This window comes from Oncorhynchus masou, unplaced genomic scaffold, assembly GCF_036934945.1.
Source record: "Oncorhynchus masou masou isolate Uvic2021 unplaced genomic scaffold, UVic_Omas_1.1 unplaced_scaffold_19___fragment_2___debris, whole genome shotgun sequence".
Taxonomy (NCBI): Eukaryota; Metazoa; Chordata; class Actinopteri; order Salmoniformes; family Salmonidae; genus Oncorhynchus; species Oncorhynchus masou.
The window spans coordinates 56536-77587 of record NW_027016619.1 but is presented as its reverse complement, the minus strand read 5'-3'; the positions used below and the strand labels follow the sequence as shown (position 1 = coordinate 77587).

Genomic DNA, 21052 nt, shown 5'->3' with positions numbered 1-21052 from the left:
CCCTGCTTTATTTGATTGTGCGAGGAGAGGCGGTCGTGCCCTTGGAGGTGACCACCATAAATATCTGATGGGTTTCATAAAGAGGGTGATTCAGACCACCACTGATGCTAAATAGACCAGGTACCACACTGAAGCACACCGTGTCAAGGCAACTCCATTACAGAAACCTTCCTAAAGCCAGCAGCACTCCATTGCTTAACATTACAGTCGCATGCCGTTATACCCCAGAACATCGCCTGTGACAGAAACAGTAATAGGTTACTTATGTCACAAGGAAGGAGTTATGTGTCAGATGCCTCCCATGTCTCCTCTGTCTCCTTCCTCCAATCCACAAAGAAGATATTGAGAAATAAACGACCTGAAGTCCCCTTGTGATAATAGACATTCTATAAGGTAAGCCTGCTGCTTACAACATCCTGTTTTGAGGCCATGTCTTGTATTGTACCATGGTGAATCACAGTGTTTATGTGGTGTTGTCTCAGTGGGACTGATAGGGGTCAAGGCTGTGTTCCTCTGTTCTCCCGACCATGACAGACTCAGCAGTGTTCACAGCAGCATACCTAACCCATCCGGACAGCTAGGAGGGTTCCTCTAGTCTACACTAGCCCAGCCTAGAGACTCAGCCCTGGGATAGCTCTGGGCAGCCCTAGCTTTATGAATCGTAGTTCGGATCACAATCAGATCCCGCTGGTTGTCTGGGCTAGTTGAGAGGTATTGCATTCAAAAGGATTTATCATTCATCACAATTATTTTTTACGTCCATTGTTGTTGTTATTGTTGTTGTCACGCCCTGGCCATAGGGAGGCTTTTTATTCTCTTATTCTCTATTTCGGTTAGGCCGGGGTGTGACTAGGGTGGGTATTCTGTACTTTTTTCTATGTTTTGTATTTCTATGTCCTGGACTGGTATGGTTCTCAATCAGAGACAGCTGTCTATCATTGTCTCTGATTGAGAACCATACTTAGGTAACCTTTTCCCCCACCTGTTTTGTGGGAAGTTAACTTTGACTTTGTTCAGGGCACATAGCCCAAAGCTTCACGGTTTGTTTTGTTCTTTGTTTTGTTGGCGTCATTTTTAATAAAAAGAAAATGTACGCTTACCATGCTGCACCTTGGTCCAGTCTTTCAGCCAGCTGTGACTGTTGTCAAAAGGAGAATGTAATTGATAAGCTTTTAACAAACTTTGTTGTTGCTTTTGATAAATTTCTGCTGAAACTTTAATGATCTCAGCAGTAATTTGAAATAATTCATCATTTAGCTAATTAATTGATGAATTATTCAATGTGTTGACAGGTGATTTGATTTAGGATGTTGGATATAAGACTGACAGAATTAGTTCAGAATACAGAGTGCTTCAGAGTAGTTCAGCAGAACTTGTAGGATGTCGATGTCTCGCTATTGCCTCAGGCTAGTTTCAATATGCAAGACACATGACACATGAAGGAGAGATTAAAATTACTTTGTGATCAATCACTGCATTACAATCAATCTCCTCATCCTCTCAAACTGCTCTTTCCATAAGCCCTGTCAATACAACATCATCAAGCCAGCTCTTTTAGATGCTTCTTTTAGCTTGGTGTCTTTCAAGTTTTTAACTTTTATCTATAGAGTTCTTAAATACCATTAATTAATAATAATTGAAACACAGGAGGAGGATAATTAGGTGGCTCATTTGGGAGGCAATTCATCTCTATTCTAATCTCTTCCATCTCCGACCTGCTCTTCACTTCGCTTTCTTATTCACCTGACCTACTGTACATCCCAGGATGCAATGCTGGCGGCCTCAATGCAATCCAGCAGCAAACACGTCTTATTACTGACCAGGTCTATGGAGCTCTGTGGGAAAGAGGGAGAAGACGGAGGAAGGAAGGGATGGAGAGAGGATTATATCAAACACTCCTTTCTGTCTCACTTTTGTCATGTAAGGAGTGCATCTTAGAGAGTCAGTGTGTTGCTGCTTTAAGACTCTGAGGTGACAGGCACTATATGGATCTCTCTCCCTCTCTCCCTCCCTCTCTCCCCCCTTTCTCTCTCTCTTTCTCTCTCTCTCCCTCCCTCTCCCCCCCTCTCTCTTTCTCTCTCCCTCCCTCTCTCCCTCTCTCTCTCTCACTCTCTCTCCCTATCTCTCTCTCTCTCTCCCTCTCTCTCTCTCCCTCTCCCTATCTCCCTCTCTCTCTCTCTCTCCTTCCCTCTCCCCCTTTCTCTCTCTCTCTCTCTCACTCACTTTTTGGTGATGCTGGGGTTGTCACTTGCCCAGCTGCTGTGGGGTCACAGGAGGGTAATCTGATAACCCAGGGCTTGAACTCAGTGTGACAATCTGTTTTCTCTCTCTCTCTTTGTTTTCCTCATCCCTATCTCTCTCCATTTTCCTCATTTCTCCTCTAAGGCTCCCTCCATTGTCCACACCAAGAGCGAAATCCGCAGCAGATGCCTGTGAAGCTTTTGACAGGCAGGACAAGACTTTGTGTGTGTCGGCTTCAGACAGCCAGAACAGCTTGGAAAACATAACAGGGTATTTCTGGGAACGCTATGCACGGGAGATCAGGCATTTCTGTCACCATAGAGTTTTGATGAAAAATGAATTCATTGTTTTTTATTCAATAGCCCTCCTAAACCAATCTATGGAGAGTGCTTTAAGGCAGAGCTAGCTGAATCTTCTTTACACCTTTGGCCCCTTATCAAATCATCACAGCAGTGCTGCTTATAGTCCTAATAATATTATGAGCCTCTGCACAGCCTCCTCATAGTCAAAAGCATGTCAATGATGCTTCCTACTCCCTACACAAGAGTTCCTATTTCCTATTCCCTTCCTCCTTGTCTTTGTTCCTATACTTCCTCTAGGCCACCATCATTGTTTTCTCCTCCTACTGTGAAAGATGCCCTCAGAGACAACAGTTTCATCTCATCTGCAAATAGAAACTAATAAAGCGAATCCAATCAATATCTATTAGATGTGGCACTTACTTTGCCTGCGATACTTTGTAGCTTTGTGGGGATGAAAAGATAACGCCGATTCCAAGGTAATTTAATCAGCCCGAATAGTGCCGTCAATTTCAATTGGATTAAATGTGCCCCCTTTGAGACAAATGCATTTGCTTCTTTCCCTCCCTATCAAATGATAATGACGGCGCGTGATTAATCGAAACAGAAACCAAATCTCCATGTGACACAGTCGAATAAAATGATTTATTTACCTCTCCTTTTTGCTTTCATGTGTTTGGAAGGGCTGGTGATCCAGTCTTTATTTACCTGTGTAGGAAAGGGAGGTACGCAGCGACAGTGAGTGGACTAGGGATGTACTGACTGGCAGAGAGATATTCCCTTCTCAACAATCTAAACATTATCATCCCTATTTTTGTCTCTTTACTATATCTCCCTTATATCGGTACATGTAAGCCCTGATCTGTGAACAGTACTTGTCTTTATCTGATCATTGTGATTATCAATTCCAAGCTCAACTGACTGCAATCTAACATCTGAAGATCAGCACTCAGATCAGTATGCCCATATTGTCACAGTGTAGTTCCGCCTTTATGGGATGTTTCAGCTAAACGCATACAACTGTCCAAAAGATTAATAGCTGGCCTTGTCATTTTTCATTTCAAGGGGATTTGGCTCAAGGTTATGGTGTTTCTTCAACTTAAGAGGAAAGAAAATATGTGTTTGTGCGTGTTTGTGTGTGTGTGAGTGTGTGTGTGAGAGAGAGAGAGAGAGAGAGAGAGAGAGAGGGGGGGGAGAGGGGAGAGAGCGAAGGCAGGTGTTTTATATGCAGACAGGTTTGTGGCTGTGAGGACAGAATGAGGCATGAAAGAAAGAAAATTAGCTGATACCATCTGTTCATCAGTCTCCTGTCCAAAACCCAAAAGCTACAAGGGTATTTCAGAGCGAGAGCGAGAGGGGGGTGCGACGAGTGGAAGTGTTTGGAGTGTCACACGGACAGTGATGGATCTTTGGTCTAGAGCTTCAATTTTCTCAGTGTCCACATCAACAAGGACTTAACATGGTCCTCTCACACCCCCCCAGGAGGATTAAAAGATTTGGCCCCTCAGATACCTGCTGTATCACCGCTTTGTATGGTAACTGCAACGCAGTCGATCTCAAGGCGCAAGAGGGTGGAGTGGATGACGCAGTACATCACCGGAGCTGAGCTCCCTGCCAGTCCAGACCTCTATACCAGGAGGTGTCAGAGGAAGGCCCTGGAAAATTGTGAAAGACCCCAGTCACCCAAGCCATAGACTGTTCTCTCTGCTACCACACAGAAAGCGGTACCGGAGTACCATGTCCTGGACCAAAAGGCTCCTGAACAGCTTCTATTGTACCCCCAAGCCATACACTTTTTTCACCTTTATTTATTTAACAATTGATGGCTTACACCAGCCAAAGCCGGACAACACTGGGCCAATTGTGCGCCGCACTATGGGACTCACAATCACGGCCTGGATTCGAACCAGGGTGTCTGTAGTGATACCTCTAGCACTGAGATGCAGTGCCTTAGACTGCTGCGTCACTCAGGAGGCCATAAGACTGCTGAGCAGTTAATCAAATGGATACCCAGATTATTGAATTGACCCTTTTTTGCACTGACACGCTTACACTGATTCTATGCACTGGACTCTACCCGCACACTCCCACATGATTACACAGACACTTCAACACACACACACACTACGTATGCTCACACACACAATACAACACACATACACATACACACACACACATTTTCCACATACACTGCTGCTACTCTGTTTATTATCAATGCCCCTATCTACATGTGTCATGGCCCAGGAGAAGACCCAGATGCAGACAGTTCGAAGTAATACAAGTTTATTCCAAAAACAGGGGGCAGGCAAACAACAGGTCAAGGGCAGGCAGAGGTCAGTAATCCAGAGCGGAGTCCAAAAGGTACAGAAGGGCAGGCAGACAGGGTCATCCAGAATGGTCAAAACTGGGAAAAAAAAATTTTTAATTAGAACGGGAAAAATGCTAATAGGCTTGACGAGACAAGACAAACTGGCAACAGACAAACAGGAGAACACAGGGGATAATGGGGAAGATGGGCGACTCCTGGAGGAGGATGGAGACAAGCACAAAGACAGGTGAAACAGATCAGGGTGTGACAACATGTACAGTCGTAGCCCAAAAGTTTTGAGAATGACACAAATATTAATCTTCACAAAGTTTGCTGCCTCAGTGTCTTTAGATATTTTTGTCAGATGTTACTATTGTCAAGGTGTGTGCTACTGGTGGAGAAGTCCAGTGCAGAGAGTTGTGAACAGGTGCACACTTTATTAGGCAATAAAACAGACAAGACGCCACTGTGTCAAAACCGCCAGCCAAAGGTCAAAGCGCAAAGAGCGAAACATTCACAAAAATGAGCAAATGTTGTACAATAAACATCCTTTGTGAAAATACCACGGACTAACAGGAAAAACCCAGCCTGGCGCGTACACACGAAACACGTAACAAAAAAACATTTCACACAAAGACATGGGGGGGGAACAGAGGAATAAATACATGCAGTGTGATTACGGAATGTAAACCAGGTGTGCAGGGAACAAGACCAAACAAATGGAACAATGAAAAAATGTAGCGGCGATGTCTAGAAAGCAGGTGACGTCGACCTACGAACGCCGCCCGAACAAGGAGAGGAGCCGACATCGGCGGAAGTCGTGACAACTATGGAATAAGGAAGTATAATTACAAGCATTTCATAAGTGTCAAAGGCTATTATTTACAATTACATGAAGTTGATGCAGAGTCAATATTTGCAGTGTTGACCCTTCTTTTTCAAGACCTCTGCAATCCGCCCTGGCATGCTGTCAATTAACTTCTGGGCCACATCCTGACTGATGGCAGCCCATTCTTGCATAATCAAAGCTTGGCGTTTGTGTGTTTTTGTTTGTCCACCCGCCTCTTGAAGATTGACCACAAATTCTCAATGGGATTAAGGTCTGGGGAGTTTCCTGGCCATGGACCCAAAATATTGATGTTTTGTTCCCTGAGCAACTTAGTTTTCACTTTTGCCTTATGGCAAGGAGCTCCATCATGCTGGAAAAGGCATTGTTCATCACCAAACTGCCTTGTCTTCTTTGGACAAGCTTTTTACGGATACCCCAAACAATCGGAAAGGGGATTCATCAGAGACAATGACTTTACCCCAGTCCTCAGCAGTCCAATCCCTGTACCTTTTGCAGAATATCAGTCTGTCCCTGATGTTTTTCCTGGAGAGAAGTGGTGTCTTTGCTGCCCTTCGTGACACCAGGCCATCTTTCAAAAGTCTTCGCCTCACTGTGCGTGCAGATACACTCACACCTGCCTGCTGCCATTCCTGAGCAAGCTCTGTACTGGTGGTGCCCCGATCCTGCAGCTGAATCAACTTTAGGAGACGGTCCTGGCGCTTGCTGGACTTTCTTGGGTGCCATGAAGCCTTCTTCACAACAATAGAACCGCTCTCCTTGAAGTTCTTGATGATCTGATAAATGATTGATTTAGGTGCAATCTTACTGGCAGCAATATCCTTGCCTGTGAAGCCATTTTTGTGCTAAGCAATGATGACAGCACGTGTTTCCTTGCAGGTAACCATAGTTGACAGAGGAAGAACAATGATTCCAAGCACCACCCTCCTTTTGAAGCTTTCATTCTGTTATTCAAACTCAATCAGCATGACAGAGTGATCTCCAGCCTTGTCCTCGTCAACACACACCTGTGTTAACGAGAGAATCGCTGACATGATGTCAGCTGGTCCTTTTGTGGCAGGGCTGAAATGCGGTGGACATGTTTTGGGGGGATTCAGTTCATTTGCATGGCAAAGAGGGGACTTTGCAATTAATTGCAATTCAGCTGATCACTCTTCATAGCATTATGGAGTACATGCAAATTGCCATCATACAAACTGAGGCAGCAGACTTTGTGAAAATTAATATTTGTGTCATTCTCAAAGCTTTTGGCCACGACTGTACATATTACACATTGACTTGGTACCGGTACTCCTTGAAAATATTCTCGTTATTGTTGTTTATTGTGTTACTTTTCATATTTATATTAGCATATTTTCTTACAACTCTTTTTAATCTTTTTAACTCTGCATTGATGGGAAAGGTCTCATAAGTAAGCAGTTCACAGTAAAGTCTACACCTGCTGTCTTCGGTGCTTGTGACAAATAAAACTAGATTTGATTCGATTTGATTTACGTTAGCTAAAGTAAAAGTGCAATATCAAAAAGACCAGTTTGGACGAACACAAGGTCAGTGATTACATAACTTTCGGTGTTAGTCATCTACCCTTTCCTTTCCAATCCATTTCATTTGGGGGAAGCTACCAGTCCCGGCATCTCTGCTGGGGAAGATAATGGGAAAATGTAATTAAGGCGGTTGGCAGTGGGCTCTTGTCACAAGGGGATTGTGGGAGATATGGCTTCTGTAGGCTGATGGGGAGATAATCTGTGGTAGGATAATGGCTGACGGGAGAATAGCACTGAGGTTCTTTATGGCAGTAATAATCAGTACCTCGACTGGCACTGCAAGGTGAGACACACACAAGCATGCATGCACACACACACACACACACAAAAACACATGCAGGGGCGGACACACACACCTGCATGCTGACACCACACACAAACACCCACACAGGGCTGAATGATATCAGTGTCAGCTAAAAGACTCCCTCCTGGAGTTGGTATTGACTCAAAACACTTAGAGGGGCTCCACACTTACCCAATCATGACAAATCACTGTTCCCAATGTCTGGCTGTCACACCTGAGGGGACTGTAATGATATCTCAGAGAAAGGAAGGAAAGAGCCCTTCAACTCATAATGGAATCATTGGACCAATCATGTGTTCTGCTTTATCTTATTGCTCCTCCTTTGTGTCAATTTGTGGTGCTGTACTGCTTTATTTTATTGCACCGTATGTCTCAAGTGCTGTGATTGGCGGATGCTTGTGTTGTGCGGTTGTTTCAGCCTGCTAATTTGAGTGCTTGTATTGTTGCTCTGGGTGATAAGAGTGTCTGCTTAGTGACTAAAATGTAATGTGCATGTCGATGTAATCGTAATGTACTTCAGTAGGCGTCATCTTGTTGCTTCTATTGGAATGACCATAGATGACACTGAGAATGGATGTTCAGCTCTCCTAAAGCCTATATTTTTCATTATGTATGGCTATAATGAATGCTAGAGACAATGTTGCAAATTCAGGGTACAGGGACAAAAAATGGAGACAGTGTGTGCCATCGTCATTGCATATGCAAAAAAAGCCCTGCAATGTAATTACTGCTTGTAAACATCACACACACACACATACACACACACATGCACATTCATGCACACACACGCACACACACACACACACACACACACACACACACACACACACACACACACAGTCAACACATACACATCCATTTTCAGAATTTTCTCACGACACTCTTCTCTTGGCTGTTGCCACTCTGTCTTCTAATCAAATTGAGCAGAAGTCTACCATGACCTACACAAAAACATGGCAATGTTGCATCTACTGCTCATGTTTATTGGTGCGATTTTGGGGACACAAGAAAACTGGGTTGTGTGTGTGTGAGTGACGTTTGATAATGCAATGGCTCTGAACTGACTGAGAAAACTCTGCCCTCTATTGGTCAAGTCAACTTAATGTCCCACCCACATTCCAGGGATCATCAACTAGATTCAGCCATGGTCCGATTTCTTCTTTTAGCAGATGGTTGGGGGAGCGAAGCATAATTACAAATAATTTGGAAATTGCAAATGGACCGCAAGAAGCCCACAAAGATATAATACTTGACTAAAACATCATATTTTCAAATTATTACATTTGTATACGATCACGTCTCTCTATAGGGAATACTTGGGAACAGAATTCCAAAATTCAAATCTTTGTTCAGTCTTTTATGAGTAGGGGTGTCCAAACTTTGGACTGGTACTATATAGTACCAGTCCATTCAGAGGTTTTTCTTGATTTTTACTATTTTCTACATTGTAGAATAATAGTGAAGACATCAAAACTATGAAATAGTAGTAACCAAGAAAGTGTTAAGCAAATTTTAGATTCTTCAAAGTAGCCACCCTTCACTTTGATGACAGATTTGCACACTCTTGTTATTCTCCAAACCAGCTTCACCTGGAATGCTTTTCCAACAGTCTTGAAGGAGTTCCCACATATGCTGAGCACTTGTTGGCTGCTTTTCCTTGACTCTGCGGTCGATCTCATCCCAAACCATCTCAAATTAGTTGAGGTCGGGTGATTGGGGAGACCAGGTCATCTGATGCAGCACTCCATCACAGTGTCACCAGCAAAGCACCGCCACACCATCACACCTCCTCCTCCATGGTTCATGGTGTGTCTCACAAAGACATGGCGGTTGGAACCAAAAATCTCAAATTTGGACTCAGTGGACAGATTTTCACTGGTCTAATGTCCATTGCTCATGTTTCTTGGTCCAATCAAGTCTCTTCTTATTATTGGTGTCCTTTATTAGTGGTTTCTTTGCAGAAATTTGACCATGAAGGCCTGATTCATGCAGTCTCCTCTGAACAGTTGATGTTGAGATGTGTCTGTTACTTGAACTCTGTGAAGCATTTAATTGGCCTGCAATTTCTGGGGCTGGTAACTCTAATGAACTTATCCTCTGCAGCAGAGGTAACTCTGGGTCTTACTTTCCTGTGGCGGTCCTGAATGAGAGCCAGTTTCATCATAGTGCTTGATGATTTTTGCGACTGCACTTGAAGAAACTTTAAAAGTTTTTGAGATATTCTGAATTGACTGACTGACCTTCATGTCTTAAAGTAATGATGAACTGTTGCTTCTCTTTGCTTATTTGAACTGTTCTTGCCATAATATGGACTTGGTCTTTTACCAAATAGGGCTATCTTCTGTATACCACCCCTACCTTGACACAACACAACTGACTGACAAATTAACAAGGCACACCTGTTAATTTAAATGAATTCTAGGTGACTACCTCAGGAAGCTTGTTGAAAGAATGTGGAAAGTTGTCTTCAAATCAAAGAGTGGCTACTTTGCTTCACCTGGAATACTCTCAAATTTAAAATTCATATTTTTTTTTAATGTTTTGGTTACTATATGATTCCATATGTGTTATTTCATAGTTTTGATGTCTTCACTATTCTTCTACAATGTTGAAAATATAGACAAAATAAAGAAAACCCTGGAATGAGTATGTCCAAACTTTTTTACATTAAGTTTTTATTATTTCAATTCATAGGATTCATACAGTACATTTACAGATACATTTTTTCAATCTCCCCCACCCCTCACCGGCAATCTGATAGCATGTAAAATAAATAACGAGATAAAAACAATTAAATTAATATTACATAGTACATCTGCTGAACAATACATCATATAGCCTCAGAAATAGTGACAAATTATTGATACACATTCATGGATGTAAAAGCCCGTTGGTTAAGAGTTCAGAAATGTCCGCTGCTGCTTTTTTCCATGTGTCCAGAGTGGACCCCTTTGGTCCTGTGGATCCTGGCCGTGGAGAGCTCCATAAGTATAATTTCCTTAACCCTCCCGCTGTCCTTGAGTCAAAATGACCCACCCTTGTCTTTAACCCTCCCAATGTCCTCGGGCCAACATGTTAAACCAACTTTTATTTAATTTTTATATTTTTGGGATCATTTGCGTGAAGGAGGCAGTGAGAGTTTCTTTAACAGCTGTAAAAACAATCCCCTCTATGATATTATTCAACTTGGAATGTGATGACCTGTCCTAAACTGACCACAGTAGTACAAAAGTGAACTGTTGCCTTTATTCATCTACCCATGTAAGCTGTAGGAAACAAAATATACTACTATTGTCATCGGTACACGTCCGTACATGCTCATGTGGAGCAGTGAAAACAATCCCGTCCAGGATATTATTCAACTTGGAATGTGATGACATGTCCTAGACTGACCCCAGTAGTACAAAAGTGGACTACACTTCCAGCACATGTCCAGATATGTGGAGCAGTGAAAACAATCCCCTCTATGATATTATTCAACTTGGAATGTGATGACATGTCCTAGACTGACCCCAGTAGTACAAAAGTGGACTACACTTCCAGCACATGTCCAGATATGTGGAGCAGTGAAAACAATCCCCTCTATGATATTATTCAACTTGCAATGTGATGACCTGTCCTAGACTGACCCCAGTAGTACAAAAGTGAACTGTTGCCTTTATTCATGTATCCATGTAAGCTGTAGGAAACGAAAGATACCAATATTGCCATCGGTACACGTCCTTACATGGCCAGACATGTGGTCTTCTCCAAGGTGCTGAAGCCATAACTGCGGTTCACTGCTGAACAGGTTTTAAAACAGATTTTGTCAAATCTTTTCAGCAGGACTACTCTGATTTTGAAGAGGAAGTGGAGGATGTGTCAGAAGATGAAGATTGGGAGGAATACAACCCAGAGCACGATGCATTATCTTCAGAAGATGAGGAAGAAGGAATCCCTCAAGCTGAAAGATAGACTTTCCTGGCAAAACAAACGGCAAAATCAAATGGTCCTCAGTAGCATATCACAACCTGGGCAAGATGGCAGAGCATAAGGGCCTGGAGATGACCCCGTGGGAAAAACAAGAATGTGTTACTTCTGAGCACACTGCTCACAGAGGCTGAAAATGAAGATCGCCGGGACAGGAAGCCAGCCATCATCCTAAACTACAACTGGACAACCTAGATAAGGTGATTGGAACATACAGCTGCAGAAGGATGACTGCCTGCTGGTCCCTGGTCATCTTCCACAACATCATTGATGTTTCCTCCTACAATGCCTTTGTCATATGGAGAGAGATCAACACTAGCTGGATGGCTCGTAAGCGCAACAAGAGGAGGGTGTTCCTGGAGCAGCTGGGAAAGGCACTTGTAACTCCATTCATCGAAAGAAGGGAGCGTCTCCCCCACACAGGTGCATCGGCAGTAGTTGTGAAAGCTGTTCACAGGGCTAGATCTCGTGATCAACCTGAGGAGCCAGCTGCCCCAGCCACTGCTCCTACTGGGGCAAGTAAGAGGAAGAGGTGTCAGATCTGCCCACCAAAGAAGGACTGTAAAACACATACTGTGTGCTGCAGGTATAATAAATATATCTACAAAGGCTGTGCACACACATACTGTCCCAAATGTGCTCATTGGGGGTTTAATGAAGGCGATACAGTTTGACCCGGAGGACAAGGGGTGTATACAGAATATGAGGACAACCTGAGGGTTGTATACAGAATATGAGGACAACCTGAGGGTTGTATACAGAATATGAGGACAACCTGAGGGTTGTATACAGAATATGAGGACAACCTGATGGTTAAATGTGATGAGTGATGAGGTGGAACCCACCTTTGTACAATCTTTTTCTTAGCAGCTGTGGTTCCTACAAACCATACTCTGTTGCCTTTCTGACAAGTGCAAATCAGAGACATCACAAAGCAACATCCCTATTGGATCTCATGGCAGTATTTAATCTAAGTACAGAGACGACATGGTTGACTTTCCCCCAGAATTCAACCACACCCAGTCATTTCCACAGCACGCACATGCTGACAAGATCCAAGGTCCCCTGTGGTGCAAAACTCACATAATGCTGATGGACTAATACCATGTGATGTCTTTTTTGAGGTGTTAGATAGGTTATATGGCAAAATGTTTTTATTCATTGGTGATTGGGGTTTCTAGATGACCCAAATATATTTTCCATACTGTCTCCCAATTTATTTGTCTGTCAGCAAGAGTAAAATCGTTTTCCCATACAGTGGATAGAGTTAATGGTTTTTGTGCTGCTAGAGTTAATTGACTATAGATATTAGACACTCCTTTTGAGGGGCGTCTGTCCGTTAGAAGTTTAACTAATGGGTGTACTGCTAGTTCTGCTCCCCAGGGGACCCCATAGGCTCGTGTGGATAGGCGTTGAAGGTAAAGACAAAATGATGAGCCTGGACATTAAAACACTGGCGGATTTCATGGATACCGAGGAGTCCATTCACATTGAATATGTCTTTGAAAGTATAAATACCCTTCTTAGACCAAGACTCTGATATAAATGGTTTCTTACATGCTAAGAATTGTTTATTACGTCATATTGGAGATTATGAAAGCCATTTAAGATTAGATCTCATATGCTTCTCTGTAGCTTTGCACACATTTACTGAGCATGCTATAATGGGTCCAAACAATAATGCACATTTTTAGGAGTCAATCCAGAAAATAATCGATCTTGTGATCCAAATGGTGAAACTATTGAATCTTCAATAGCCAAGGAACAGAAGTCTTTGGGTTTAACCAGGTCTTCAGGAAATTAATTTGGAAAGTTAGGCGATAAAAATGTGGATTTGGAACTGCAAATCAACGTGATGCTTCCATTCTCTGTCGCGTTGCATATTCAATCTGTGGTCTCTTTCCTCCCCCAAATGAACTTCTTTATGACAGAGTCAAGTTTAGACCAATAGTTGATAGGATGCGGCAGTGGGAACATGGAACTCATAAAATTGATACGAAGGAGGACATTCATTTTAGTCATTGAGATTCTAGCATGTAAAGACGTGACCATAGCAGACCGTCTTTTTTATGTATTTCTGGATATTCTGAAAGGTTTCTAAGTAGTTCTTCCTGAAAATATTGTGAATAGAGGGGGTTATGTAATGTCTAAGTTGGTGGTTTGCTTCATCACTGGGATAAAGGGTGGTAGTTGAACGCTTCCCTTAGCTGAGTTAAGAGGTAGTAGAGCTGTTTTAGACCAGTTGATCTTGTAACCAGACCATGAGCTGAATGCTGTGAAAATATTTTCTGAACATTTTCTGACGTGTATGTCATCTGCATACGGAGAAATTGCTTGTTCGGTTTGATTTTGATATGTGAGGAAGCAGAATTTTGACATATGCTTTGTGCCAGCGGTTCAAGAGAGAGAGAGAGAGCAAATAGCATAGGGGAGGCGGGACAGCCTTGTTTACATCCTGGTTGTATGGTAAATGGATTAGAATGGGTAGTGCTTGTAGGTATAATAGAAGAAAGATTCACATACATGGTGCGAATCCTAGGTATGAATCTAGCCCCAAAACCAAAATGTTCAAGAACATGCCATAAATATTCCCACTCAAAGGCTTTCTCTGCATCTAATGATAACACAGCACATGGGGTATCCAGAATGGAAGCCTCAGCAACCACATGAAACAGGCATGTTACTGGCTGCCTGACGACCCTTAAGAAACCCTGTTTGGTCAGGATGTAAGAGCTTGTTAATAACTTTCTCTTGGCCAGGTTTTCCTAAACTGGAATACCCAGGGGTATGAGCAATGCCATCAGGGGTATGAGCAATGCCATCGGGGGTATGAGCAATGCCATCGGGGGTATGAGCAATGCCATCGGGGGTATGAGCAAATGCCATCGGGGGTATGAGCAATGCCATCGGGGGTATGAGCAATGCCATCGGGGGTATGAGCAATGCCATCGGGGGTATGAGCAATGCCATCGGGGGTATGAGCAATGCCATCGGGGGTATGAGCAATGCCATCGGGGGTATGGCAAATTTTATGAAATGTATGAAATTTTTTTATGGCAAATAAAAATCCTTCACATTTTCAAACAGTACATTTATATTTTCCAACGGGGGCTATACATTTGGCTGAGTTTTTTCTTCCCTGCCTGAATAGCCTTGTTTCACTGCCAAAAATTAAATGAAACCATCTAGTGTTCAGCGAAATAACAACACAATGTCAAATACAGGTAGCCTCGTCAAATAATTAACATTCAATCACATTAACCGTTACTCTCTCGTGGGAAACCTTCACTCTTGCTCAAAAATGTAGAAATGCAACATGACAATTTGAAAAATAAGCCACGGGAGTTTTTTGAGCAAGAATAAAGACTACTTTCGAGTAGTAAGACAGATACCATTAATAAGAAGGGGCTAGAAGTGTCTTATATGTTGAGCTACCGTGTGGCGAGGACAGGCAAGCCCCATACTATTGTGGAGGTCTTCATTCTTCCTGCTGCCGCAGATATGGCTGGGAGAAAAGATAATGATGGGGGAAAAGGCCCCGAAAAATATACCTACAATGACTTAATCAAACAACACTGTTTCACGACGCGCCAGTGACATGGCAGGAGATGTTTTGAAACAATTACTGCTTCGCATTCAAGCCAGGGAATTATATGTGTTACAGCTGGATGAGTCAACATACGTGGCGAGCCTGGCACAGCTCCTGGTATATGTCCGTTACGTTTATGGGGGGTCAATTAAGGAAGACATCCTCTTCTGCAAACCACTGGAGGACGACATGAGAGGATATTTGTGCTGGATATTTTTAAAGTGCTGGACAGTTTGCGCTGTTCTGTGAAAGGAGTAGTACATAGCGTTGTACAAGATCTTCAGTTTCTTGACAATTTCTCGCATGGAATAGCCTTCATTTCTCAGAACAAGAATAGACTGACGAGTTTCAGAGGAGGTCTTTGTTCTGACCATTTTGTTCCTGTAATCGAACCCACAAATGCTGATGCTCCAGATACTCAACTAGTCTAAAGAAGGCGAGGTTTATTCCTTCTTTAATCAGGACAACAGCTTTAAGCTGTGCTAACATAATTGCAAAAGAGTTTTCTAATGATAAATTCGTCTTTTGAAATGATAAACTTGGAGGAGCTAACACAACGTTCCGTTGGAACACAGGAGTGATGCTTGCTGATAATGGGCCTCTGTACGCCTATGTAGATATTCCATAAAAAATCTGCCGTTTCCAGCTACAATAGTCATTTACAACATTAACACTGTATTTCTGATCAATTTGATGTTATTTTAATGGACAAAAAAGTGCTTTTCTTTCTAAAACAAGAAAATTTCTAAGTGACCCCAAACGTTTGAACCGTAGTCTATATATATGTATGTATGTATATATATATATATATATATATATATATATATATATATTATTTTTTTTTTTTACTTGGGTGAAACGATTCTCGTCCTCCTCTTCTGAAGAGGAGTAGTAACAAGGATCGGAGGACCAATGCGCAGCGTGGTAAGTGTCCATATTGTATTTATTATTATATGAACACAAAACAAAAACAACGAGAACAAAACGAAACAGTCCTGAACGGTGAAATACAAAACACAGAACAGAAAATAATCACCACGAAACACAGCTGAAAAAAGGCTACCTAAGTATGATTCTCAATTAGAGACAACTATCAACACCTGCCTCTGATTGAGAACCATACCAGGCCAAACGCAAAACACAACATAGAAAAACAAACATAGACAACCCACCCAACTCACGCCCTGACCATACTAAAACAAAGACATAATAAAAGAACTAAGGTCAGAACGTGACATTGGGGGGCCAAATAAAACCACCCACGGGCCAAATTCAGCCCACTGTCAGTTGGGGAACTCTGCCATATGGGCTGGTATAAAATAAAGGAAAATATGGACACAAGAATTGAAAGTGTAGTGTTTATATTTATTGTAAATTGCAAAATTGTTCATTCCTCATAGGGTCAAAGCTTCTTCATTCTGTTGGAGGAAACAGACCGTCTGTCAATATCTGATTCTTTTGTGAATTAGGAGTGTAACATTAGTAAATGTGAAGGTTTCTTTAATATGTTTTAAAGACTATGGTCATTGTAGTTAAGGGTTGTGAATAGGACTGTAGTGAGTACAATGTTAGTAACTTATGTGACTGGAAGCATACCCTGTGATGAGATGAGTGGTCAGGGGCAGGAGGGGGAACGGGAAAGAGAAACGGGAGTTAACACAAACTTTACATCACTGTAAGTTCAGTTAAATTACATTGTTGCATTAAACACATTACATTTTGAAATGCTGATACCTTACCATGGGTAAAAGCCCTCTAGGAACCTCCTCAGTAGTCTGGAAGCAAAAAGGCGACAAACAACTTGTTTGAGAAATCTTATATCAACTTATAACTTATGTCAACATAGTAATGTAATGTATAACTACAAGTAACAACCCGGATTTCTTTCAGACTAATCTGAATTAATTTCACTATTAATAATAACACCATACCAAGTCAGCAAAGTGATTGACTGCCAGGGTGTAGCTCTCCAGTCCATTCTCTGCTCTCTTGTTGTGTTCCGTCACCATCTTCCTAGTAGCTAGCCAGATCTCCTTGCGCTTTGCTTCCTCCTCGGTGGACGGATAGGTCTTTCCTGCAAGCATGAAAAACGTCAACTTATTTAATGAGTTTGACTTTAAGTATGCAGGAAATATCTATATCAGTTAGTGTTGAACCAGTTTTACCATATTTAACTTTCCATGTCTCAAACTCCTTGTGCACCTCTGTTTCCTCCCCATCTTGAAGCTAAGGAATAGGAGAGTTCTCAATCATACAATTACCACCACAAATGATTGATTCATATTTTCACCAAACTTATAAGTGCAGCACATTGCAGTAAGTGCGTGACCCTACCCTTCGTCCTGTAACCTCCGCAGTAGTCTGTGAAAGGAAGCAACATGCATAGTATCAAGAAAGCCTATAAGAAAAGTACCATCAGTAACCAAGGAAGCAGCCTCCAAGTTGAACTGTTTTATATAGTAGGCTTCTCCCTGACAGTGATCATACCTGGTCGGAAAGATGATTCATCCCCATGGTGAAGCTCTCTGAGCCATTCTCTGCTCTCTTGTTGTGTTCCATCACTCTTGCCCTGGTAGCTAACCAGATCTCCTTACGCTTGGCTTCCTCCTCGGTGGAGCCATAGCTCTTCCCTGCAAATGGTCAGATAACATTGAGACGTAACGTCTGTATTGTTCAAACTGTTGTAGTCAACCATCACTGGTGTCTAGTTTTGTTTCTTTCAGTGAGTATTGAACCCGTTTTACCGTGTTGAACCTTCCACGTTTCAAACTCTTTATCCACCTCTGCTTCCTCCCCTCCATCTCGAGTGGGAAACACAACCAGAAGTCCTCCTCTAGGAATCTCCTCAGAAGTCTGGGGGTGTAAAAAATACAGAGACTCAAAAATAAGACTATAAAATGTTAGACAAGCTGTTTGTAGCAGAATATTCAAAATACTTGAATCAATTTGATAATTATTTGACAATAAATAACTGGTACCACCTTACCATGTCAGAGAAGGAATTCATCCCCATGGTGAAGCTCTCTGAGCCATTCTCTGCTCTCTTGTTGTGTTCCATCACTCTTGCCCTGGTAGCTAACCAGATCTCCTTACGCTTGGCTTCCTCCTCGGTGGAGTTATAGGTCTTCCCTACAAACATGTCTCTTTAGTAAATATTAGCATCTGCATTCACCAATTCACCAATGCTAGGCTAACACCACACTTTATTTTAAAAGCATATTTCCCTTTAATTATTTAGGGGCCATTGTACTACTACCAGTGGAAACAGTAGCCGTCTCCGAATACCCATACTAGCGTACTAAATAGAATGCGACATTTAAAAAAAAAACAGTACTCAGTATGTAATCTAATGCGCAATTGCGTTGATTCCCACCATTCGTTCATTTTGGTACAGCGCAACAATTTATCTGATTACCAGCTGTTGTCAAATACGTGAGTCGGAAGAAACAAGTGATTTCTACTAGATCATATGCCGAAATGAGTATGCAGTTTAATTATGTAGTACGCTATTATGGGTATTCTGACACGACCGCTGACTTAAAATGAAGCTTCATTCAGTCACAGGAGGCTAGTAATAATGGCCGGAATGGTGCAAATGGAATGGCATCAAACACCTGGAAACCATGTGCTTGTTGTATTTGATACCATTCCATTCATTCTGCTCCAGTCATTACCACAAGCCCGTCCTCCCAATTAAGGTGCCACCAGCCTCCTTTGCATTCAGTTAGTATTAAACCAGTTGTACCGTTGTGAGTCTTCCACATCTCAAACTCTCTGTCCACCTCTTCTTCCTCAGGTCGAGGCTGAGACAGAAGACAGAGTTCTTCCTCATACTATTATTATGATTAACAATATAGGGAATTGCGTTGTAATGACGGTGGCACTTTACCATGGGCAAAAGTCCTCTAGGAACCTCCTCATTAGTCTGTGAGAGGAAGCAAAGACACAGAGACTCAACAAAGAGACTCAACAGGGCTGCTAAGAAAATATCACAGAAGTGACTGACTACAATATAAATCAATCATTTAAACTAAAACTATGGGCCTAAGAGGGATTTGGAAATGTCATTGTAAAGCCAGTGGCTGAGATAGAATTTCTAAACTAACTAACTCAATTGAAAGTTAATAATTGACCAGTAAATATTGAACCGTACCAGGTCAGCAAAGTGATTGACCGCCATGGTGAAGCTCTCTAATCCATTTCCTGCTCTCATATTGTGTTCCATCACCCTCTTCCTCGTCGCTAACCACATCTCCTTACGTTTGGCTTCCTCCTCGGTAGACGGATAGCTCTTCCCTGCAAATGTACTCTAAATGTATCTTTCTCTGTTGACATTTTGACAACTAATTCATTGTCAATACAATTATACACAGAGTATACCAAACACTAGGAACACCTTCCTAATATTGAGTTGCACTCCCTCTCTTGCCCTCAGAACAGCTACAATTCGTTGGGGCCTGGACTCCACAAGGTGCTGAAAGCGGTCCACAGGATTTCTGGCCCTTGTTGACGTCAATGCCTCCCACCTTTGTGAAGCTGGCTGGATGTCCTTTGGGTGGTGGACCATTATTGATACACAAGGGAAACTGTTGAGAGTGAAAAGCCCAGGGGCGTTGCAGTTCTTGACACAAACCAGTGCACCAGGCACCTACTACCATACCCTGTTCAAAGGCATTTCAATATTTTGTCCTTGCCCATTCACCCTCTGAATGGCACACAAACAGAATCCATGTCTCAATTGTCTCAAGGCTTAAAAATCATTCTTTAACCTGTCTCCTCCCCTTTATCTACACTGACTTAAGTTGATTTAACAATGAATGGTTCAATAAGGGATCACAGCTTTCACCTGGATTCACCTGGCCAGTCTATGTCATGGAAAGAGAAGGAACTCTTAATATTTTGTATACTCAGTGTAAATATCCATTGGTGAAATATTAGTACTGAACCAGTTTTACCATATTTAACTTTCCATGTCTCAAACTCCTTGTGAACCTCTGCTTCAGAGTCTTCAGGAAGGGGTTTAGACAGCACAGATGATACAGTAACAGCCACCAATAGAAGGAGCACGAGAGACTTCATTCTAGAGATGAGCGGAAAAGGTAGAAACACATGGAAAGATCTGGGTCCAGCTCAATATACTCAAATAGGCCATATTGATATTGATACACTCAAAGACTTGTCCACATCCCCTTACTTCTACCCCAAAACCACACACACACACACACGCACACACACGATCCGCCTTGTGGGGACCAAGATTTTGTCCCCAGTTAGTCATTACGTCCCCATACGAAAGTGTGCAAAACAGTTCAGTCCACATTGGGTCAGTAAAACAAGAACACACACACACACACACACACTCACTCGACAGCGATGTTTTACTGTACCTTCTCCCTGTGATCGTAGACTCACAATGCGTACCACTGCATACTGCCACTTTATATCCATCAGTGACACAGTAGACAAACAAAACAGATGAACTCTGTACCTCTTTCAAAATCACATTGCACAAGCACACAATACTGTCTTTCCCAATCACTTACAAAACAGCCTTTTAGAGAAGTAAAAGGAGCCCTATGTTTCCTAATCTAACCTCATCTTGAGTCGAAGTCACCTGGTAGGCTAATGACTCATCACTTTACAGTTTCTCTGTTCAAATAAGTGTCAAGTAAAAGCCCAGCCACAATAACTCACGTTAGTTGGATTCCTTTAAAAATCTGTGACTTTCAATACTAAAAGTAGCTTGGACAGCAACTAGGATAGTGACGTGAAATGTGCATATTTATAGTTAAATATCATAAATTTGGCATACTATTTATAGGGCTATACTTTAAGGAGACTTGCTAAATCTGGATACATCTGGATCCTGGGGGCCATTTAAAGCCCTGTTTATACCTGGTTCTAACTTGTGTCCTTTATCCTGATCTTGTCCACATTCTGATTGTGCCCGC

At 42.2% G+C, this 21052-nt stretch overlaps 1 protein-coding gene across 2 annotated transcripts; it reads right to left on the bottom strand.

The window, feature by feature from the left end:
• Positions 1-16445: 16445 nt before the first annotated feature.
• LOC135538926 (cystein proteinase inhibitor protein salarin) lies at positions 16446-20588 on the bottom strand. Of its 2 annotated transcripts, none has more exons than XM_064964801.1 (13): positions 20489-20588; positions 20057-20181; positions 19255-19397; positions 18991-19026; positions 18847-18904; positions 18088-18230; positions 17846-17954; positions 17589-17731; positions 17436-17462; positions 17267-17327; positions 17033-17175; positions 16841-16876; positions 16446-16698 (listed from the first exon to the last, which is right to left on the bottom strand). In XM_064964801.1, the coding sequence occupies exons 2-13, from the start codon at positions 20178-20180 to the stop codon at positions 16678-16680; spliced, it is 1044 nt and encodes a 347-aa protein (XP_064820873.1). In that variant the 5' UTR covers position 20181; positions 20489-20588; the 3' UTR covers positions 16446-16677. The 2 variants fall into 2 exon arrangements, with proteins under 2 accessions (XP_064820873.1, XP_064820874.1); XM_064964802.1 differs by having other exon boundaries at positions 16446-16520.
• Between the last annotated feature and the right edge of the window lie 464 nt (positions 20589-21052).